The 7841-nt window shown below is 43.5% G+C and overlaps 1 protein-coding gene across 3 annotated transcripts in view; it reads right to left on the bottom strand.

Moving 5' to 3' along the window:
- Positions 1–2: 2 nt before the first annotated feature.
- The window catches only part of PSPC1 (paraspeckle component 1), a 72596-nt gene continuing 64757 nt past the window's right edge, over positions 3–7841 (bottom strand). Inside the window, exons 7-8 of one of the 3 annotated variants that reach the window (XM_075490955.1) lie at positions 4886–5002; positions 3–4605 (exon numbers count right to left, since the gene is read on the bottom strand). In XM_075490955.1, coding sequence (XP_075347070.1) covers positions 4480–4605; positions 4886–5002 — 243 coding nt within the window. In that variant the 3' untranslated portion in view covers positions 3–4479. Of the gene's footprint in view, positions 4610–4885; positions 5003–7841 lie in introns of those variants that run through there. The other 2 variants (XM_075490956.1, XR_012773816.1) reach the window with 2 other exon arrangements.

Raw genomic sequence — 7841 nt, 5'->3', positions numbered from 1 at the left:
GGGGGAATCCAGATTGTGCCTTTGCTGTTCTGGTTGCTGTGTGCAGTTTACATGCCACTATGTGCCTATATTAGCAAAACTATTGTGGACAAATTCTTAATGTATTTGAGTGCTCACCATCAAAATGGTGCAGCTGCATTAAGTATCCTTTTCAGAACTGTGACTTTTTAATATAAAGTTCAATTAACCAGTTTTTAATTTTTGGTTCTCGAAAGTTTAAAACTTTGATATTTAAGAGATGCCAAATGAATAAGTAACGAAGCACACTATTTCAGTTTTGTGGAATGTCCCATTAAGCTATATAAAATTAGAACAGCAACATGACGTACAAATACTCATTTCTGTTTTGATTTAGATAGTTGCCTATCTCTTTGCAAACAGTGTTGATGAGATGTTGGCAAGTCTGAGTTTGGAACAGGCTTGGTACCTCCACCTCTCTGAAATACATTAGATACCTCATTTTGCTGTGTGTGAACACCTGAAATGCATGAAAAGCACTGGCTGAGAATCGGGTCTGTCACTACAGCACTTGGGACTGTGTGTAGCTGTTTCCTTTAGTCACTGTGCATAACCCTGGAAGGTGAGTAAGGAAAGGGGACATTTGTGTTTCAGTATGTTGGAGTGACAGTGTTCATGTATGTGGCTACCCCCTTCCTCAGTTAGTCCGGCATTGTACATGTAACAGTAGTGCATGTGTGATGAGCTCTGTACAGCACGTCAGTGGTACATGTTCAAGCTGTTCAAGGTGGGGATAAAAGGTTTTTGAAAAATGTCCATATAATATAGATGCTGTTTAGAAACTGTTGTACAGTCTAACCTAAAAATGTCTAGTAATGCTCCAAGAGTTGACAGAACAAGTAGTTTGTCAAAGGCTGTTGATTTGGGGGTTGTTTTGTTCGGGGTTTTGTGTTTTCTTCTTTTTTTTTCCTTTCCCTAAGGCGTTTTACAGGATATGGGAATAAAATTTGGGTTGATGATTATTGAGGGATGGATTTTGTAGCCATCTTTCTCTTTTAGCTGGCAATATAAATTCAAAATCCCTACTGAAGATGCATAAAAGGTATATGAAAAGATGTTTGAAGGTGTTTTTTGTCTGATTTTTATTGTATGGTTTTTATCCAGTTGCTAAGAAAAAGGTTTGGTGGACAAAAGATGAAGAGAAAGTAGCTACAATAAAAAACAATGCTTTAGGCACTGTGGAGAAATACCTTTGAAGTACTTGCTCCATTTCTTCTTGCTGCTATCGGTCAGCAAGGCTAAGCAGCTGCAGCTACTATAAACTGCAATGGCAATAAATAGTCCTGAAGGCTTGGATTCATTACCTTTCACTGCTACATCATCAGTACCTGTGTTCCTGGCTTCTTTCACAGATACTGAAGGTTGGTGAGTGATGCAGCTGACTTTATATCACCGGTCCTCTGTGCTTTCTGCACCTGTTCTTCAGCAATGAGATGTTTTTTGATGAGTCTGGATGGAAGAAAGCCGTTCCAATATATGGAAGGGACAGATAGCACACAGTGCAGCTGCCATCTTAGCCAGCTAGGATTGCTCAGAGGGCTGTCCTAAAATGTTCTGCCTGTCTGTACCTCCTCTAATTCTGTTATTGCCATTTGCCTTCCCATACAGTACTGGAAAACAGCCAGTATAAAATCTTTTTCCTTTAGGTCAGTCTTTCAGAGCAGTGGCTGCTGCCACAGGAGCTGGGGTGGCATTGCTATAGGAATGCATCGTGCACAGTCTTTAGTTTTGCTGGGGTCTCCCTCTGTAACATGGAGCCATAACGGAGTCTTACCTTTTAAGAATGCAAGAGAACTATAAAGGCCAGGTTTTTCTAAGCTACTGGTGCAGCATGGGCACTGTAAAATTCCTCAGCTTTTCTGTGTCCCACATAAAAGGGGAAAATATTTTTCAGATTCTGAACCTGTCTTAAAATGTTTGAGTGAAAGACAAAGACAAGGGTTAGGAAAAAAATACTAAAAGCAGACAAAAGACAGCATGGAATACACATTTGAGCAGGACTGAGGCAGCAGCAAAACTAAGGTTAAAAAAGGGTCTCAAAAAAATAAAATCTCAAACACCCCAAGTATAGCAACCAGGAGGAAGGGACCAGGCAGAAGATAGTTCTTTTTGATTTCTAAGTCAACTTTCTCCACAGCAAAGTCTCAACTGTTGTGCAGGATAGCTACAACTGAATTTTTTTCAAGAATTTCTGTAATACTTCCTATGTGATTTGAATTGTAAGGAAGTCCTCTGTGGTTAGTTGTTGTTGGCACAGACTCATTTATAGTAGATGGGTCAGGCCTTGACATTGCCTAGCTCCTCCCAGGTGCATGTCCCTCTTAAAAGCCAGAGCTGTGTCCTCCATCGTTTTAAGACAACCAAAACCATGTGTATGGGAACCGAAGACATTGTCACCATACCCAGGGAGACCACTGCCTGCTCCAAAAGTGGAGGACAGTTACCCATGTGGTGACATCTTGATCCTGTATCACAAACCCTCACTTTCTGACAAGAAGTCTTGTTCCCTGGAGCTGTTACTTGTACAGACTTTCAGTAGCCAAGTGGAGAGAATATGAATTTGGGGAAGAAAGGCCCAGTTAAACCCTGTTACAGCAGTTGCACATCTCACACTGAATATAATCATCCCCATTATGGGGGAAAAGCTGCTATCCCTGCCACAAACAGTAACAGCCAGAGCCCCAGCCTGCAAAGGCTGTGCTTACATGCATATTTGGTTGGGTTTTTTTAAAAAAGGCTTTACCAAGCTGTTTGTGACATCCTGTCTGGAAAAGTTTACACAGGAGATGTGCAAGCATTTGACATTTCCCTCATTTTCCTGGATCTGTCAGCTCTACTGTCTTAATGTTCAACAGTTCATATTTCTGTAAACAGTAGGATGAAGGTCCCTAAACCACAAGTGACCATTGCCCCACACAACCCCCCAAACTGGGTCCCCTGCCTCCACCCTTCCTCAAACAGAAGGGTTAGCAGGAACTCCCACTGGTTCCACAGTGTGGGGAGACCAATTAAGTGCAGCAAGACAGTACTGACTTGCACTGTTTTTATTCATGGTATGATGCAACACTTGCATACACTGAAAATTATACAAGACTTTCTCATTACTCTGCACCACTAAGATAAGCCTGGCTCCATCTTCTCTAGCCCCTTCCATTTACACAGCTGAAGTAAAGATTTCCTACCCCCCGACCTCCTGTTTTCCAGACTGAACAAAGCCCGCTGCCTGTCCCTGTGGCTCCAATGCTCTAACCTCCTGGTCATCTTGGTGGCCTCCACAGGACTTCTTCCCATATATATCTTGTCTTCAGGAGCCCAGACCTGGTGACAGCGCTCCAGCTGCAGTCTCAGAAGCGCTGAACAGAGAGAAGAGATTGCTTTCCTTGCCCCTGCTCAGCCATGTCTTCTAACAGAGCTCAGGATGAGGTTGGACACCTTCATCTTCACTTGTCCCTCAGGACTCCCAGATCAGCTTCTGCAAAGCTGCTTTGCAACCTGGGCCCAAGTGCATCAAGTTAATTCAATACCCACTGTAGGACTTCACATTCGCCTTGTTTGAACTCGGTGAGGTTCCTGTCAGGCCCTTGATTCATGGTCACTGCCTTGTTGATTTCAGGAAATAGAAAATAAACATCCTGTTATTCATAGATTAATTTGAAACAGGTTTATAATAAGATACAGAAACCCTGAAAAAAAAATGGTGATACATTACAGTGCAATGTTACAATCTTATTGCATCAAAATTCATCTTTCATTATTAATTTCATTCATGGCTTTTGGGTTTTGCCTTTTTATTGGGCTACATTAAGACAGCAGGTGTTTTCATCATAACTGCCAACTCAAACTTAACTGCACAGACAGCAAACTCTTACTGCAGCTTTAATCTCCCCATTGGTTGTTAACATTTCCTTCCAGTCCTTTTCAGCTGTTGCTGGCTCATACAATTTTCTCTAGCTAACTAATACTTCTGTGCTCTTTTAAACTCTACCACAACCTAAACACAATCCACACTACTGTTTTTTCTTTAAATATAAAACCCACCACTTTTCTATCATTTGTCACATACTTTAGTGCTTGAAAATATTTTCTTACTCATTTCATTTAACTCTAAAGGCTTTTTTAAGTGCAAACCCTTTTAAGTGCAGACCCAGTCTTTTAATATATCATTTACTCTGATTCCTGTTCTGGCATGTACAAACTTTAATCCTTTTATCAACACCATTTCCCTGTACTAGTACTGGATATGGAAAGAAAATCTGTACAGTCTAGATAAAAAGGGAGTTTTTAGACCTCAGTTACACATCAGAGTTGGTCAACATCGGCTTTACCGCGAAATGCTCGACTTTGCTTAACACTGGGTACGACCTCCTCTGCCGGAGGCTGAAGAGAGTAACATCGCAAAAGCTGTAATTTGTCTCCTCATACAGGAAAAGGCATCTTGAACATCGCAAGCAGACATCGTATTCAATTCAGATTCTTTTCATGTGTCTTTTCCAGTCCAGGGTGCTGGGGGGGGAAGCACCGCCTCCACGCTGGTCCCCTTCCCATCATTTCGAACGGCCCTATTCCCTCAGGCCTCACAGGGCAGACCTGTCTACAAGCAGAAAGAATACAGCTTAAGTGAGGGTGATCGATTCATCCCTCTCCCCTGTTCAGCTAGGTGCTACAGGTTTAATCACTATTTTACTGGACAACAGCACTATTCTTGTGTCCAGGAGCACAGAGAGCAATGAAGAAAAAAAGAACACCTGTTAAGCACAAAAATAATACAAAGGGACTGATAACCAAGCACAAAGGAAACAGACTACATCACAAGAATCACAACCACTGTTAAGTGCTCTAACGAGTGACAACACAATTATATTCTCACCTCTGATGGTCCTTGTAATTCCAACTGGAAGAGCAGCATTTTGTACGTAATCACAGCGTAGCAGACAGCCAGCTTCAGTTCTGAGGGTGTACAGCCACCAGCGGTTTTCACTGAAACCTAACACAATGGAGAGCATTTTCAGGAAGTAAGTGATTGAGGCTGAGGAGTTACAAGAGATACTGAAGTGGTAACTTCCTTGAAAACGTACTTTTGTAATCAAAGTACAGCAAACAATGAGACTCAAATAGCAGACTACAGAGCAATCCGTTAGCAAGCACAGTTGGATAAAGAGCTGGGAAACACCAACACTTTCTCACATAGCCCTTCCACGAGGTTACCTGTTCAGGAACCCCAGCAGCAGGCAGCCTGACAGAACACTTTGACCTCATCACAAATTAAGTCGGAGCCCAGCGCATGTTCTGGTAGAACTGTATGCAAATTTATTTTAGAGCTGAAGGGAAAGCAAGGACACACCAAGGCCAGCTCTCATCGCTACAAAATATTGCTCAGCAACAAGTTAAGGAAGAGCAAACTGAGCAGGTGTAACTTTTTGTTGTGTGACTGATTTGGCTCACTCTCCCAGTCTTTTTCAACTTTTTCCCAGTTTGCTATTTTCCACTCTGCCCCAAATACAATGCAGTCCACTCATCTTTATCTAATCTTCCCTCAATTTTTAACACAATTTAATTAGGCCATTAGGCTTTGTCAGCCAGGTTCACACTGCAATCTGAAGTGCACACAGCACAAACGAATAATGGGGAAAGAAAAAGAAAGGATTTTATCACTCCACTGAGACAAGGAGTCATTATTTAGCCAGTCAAAGAAACACTTGTATCTCCAAGGAACCTTGGCCATCCGCTCTTTCCTTCACAGGAAGGAAACTGTAAGTTGAGGACAGAAAAATTCTGAGACGCCTGGGAAACCTGCCAAACGCCAAGGCTCCCAAATGGCTCTTTTGCACAGGGGCAGTCTGATACGCAAGGACAAGCAAGAAGGCTGAATTCCAACAGCTACATGGTCAAGAAAAAATGTCAGCTGGATAGAAAAATCTCTTGAGTCAATCCAAAAAAATTAATCAAGTCTTTTTTCTGTTACTACCACTTTTCTGATAAAGACTTTTAACTGTGTCGTCTTTTTTAGATTTTGTAAGTAAATGCTTGTAGCTTGTGTATTTCTATAGCCTGGTGTAATTACACATTATTGCATGATTATTCTTATATTACGATTTTATTGTAATTTTACTAGAACTAGAAAATAACAGGGAACTCCTTGGTAAAGGGCAAGGCAAAACGACAAAACGAGGCACATACCAGTTTTCCCACCTCCTCAGCTCCTCCCCCCTTTCAATATCCAATAGGTAACAGGGTCCAGGATAGGGGCACTTAAACTGGACACAAGTTAAGTGCATTGGGCCTGATGGGAGGCAGCCACGAGGGCAGAGGGAGCTGGCTGATGGCACTGCGAGGCCACTCTATCACTGAAAGGGCATGGCAACTGGGAGAGGTGTGCGAGGACTAGATGAAAGCAAATGTCACTCCGATCTTGAAGAAGGGCAGGAAGGAGGAGCCGGGGAACTATACACCCTGGGAAGGTGATGGACCAACTACTCCTGGAAACCATTTCCAGACCAAGAAAGACAAGAAGGTAACTGGGAATAGGCAGCATGGATTTACAAAGGGGTCATCTGCAAATCCTTACGGATCCTAATCTGATAGCCTCTGTGATGAGGTGACCAGTTCAGTGGATATGGGGAGAGCAGTGGGTATTGTCTACCTTGACTTCAGGAAGGCTTCTGACAGTGTCTGCCATATCATCTTCATTGACAAGCAGATAAAGTACAGGCTAGATAAGTGGACAATGAGGTGGACTGAAAACTGGCTGAACAGCCGGGCCCAGAAGGTTGTGATAAATGGCACAAAGTCCAGTTGGAGGCCAGTAAGTAGCAGAGTACCCCAGGAATCAGTACTGGGGCCAGTCTTCTTCAACATCTTCATTTATGACCTGGATGATGGGACAGAGCACACCCTCAGCAAGTTTGCAAGTGATAAAAGCTGAGAGGAATGGCTGATATGCCAGAGGGTCATGCTGCCATCCAGAAGGACCTCAACAAGCTGGAGAAATGGGCCCACAGGATCTCATGAAGTTCAGCAGAGGGAAATGCCAAATCCTGCACCTGGGGAGGAATAATTCCCCGGCACCAGGACAGGCTGAGGCCAACTGGCGGGAAAACAACTTTGCAGATAAGGACCTGGGGGTCTTGGTGAACCACCAGACCAAGAACCACGAGTGAAGAATGTGACCTGTCCACAAAGAAGGCCAATGGCATCCTGCAATGCGTTACAAAGAAAGTTGCCAGCAGATGGAGAGAGAAGATCCTTCCCTTCTACTCGGCACTGGTGAGACATCTGCAGTGTTGTGTCCTGTGTTGGGCTCCCCAGTACAAGAGTGAACAGAAGACAACTGAGGGACTGGAGCATTTTTCATGTTCTAAAAGGCTGAAAGAGCTGGGACTGTTCAGCCTGGAGAAGGCAGGGCAAAATCTTATATTTATAAACATCTAACAAGAGGGTATAAAGATGACAGAGACAGTCTTCCCAGTGGTGCCCAGGGACAGGACCAGAGGCAATGGGCACAAACTAAAACACGGGAGTTCCTGCCTGAACATCAGGAACCTTTTACTGTGAGGGTGACCAAGCACTGGTACAGGTTGCCCAGAGAGGTTGTGGAGTCTCCATTCCTTGGAGACCAAGCCCAAATGGACATAGCGCTGGGCAACACGCTGTACCTGACGTCCTGCTTTGAGCAGGGGGTTGGATTATATGATCTCCACAGCACCCTTCCAACCTCACATATTCCAGGATTCTGTGAAAAGCCTGCCCCAATTTCAGCTGCAGAGGTGAGATGGGAGTTAGCACTGCAGGGCTCAGGAGAGAAGTCATTTCCAGTAGCAACAGTA

The sequence above is a fragment of the Mycteria americana genome, chromosome 1 (assembly GCF_035582795.1).
Source record: "Mycteria americana isolate JAX WOST 10 ecotype Jacksonville Zoo and Gardens chromosome 1, USCA_MyAme_1.0, whole genome shotgun sequence".
Taxonomy (NCBI): domain Eukaryota; kingdom Metazoa; phylum Chordata; class Aves; order Ciconiiformes; family Ciconiidae; genus Mycteria; species Mycteria americana.
The sequence above is the reverse complement of the archived record's forward strand: the minus strand, read 5'-3'. Positions and strand labels throughout refer to the sequence as shown.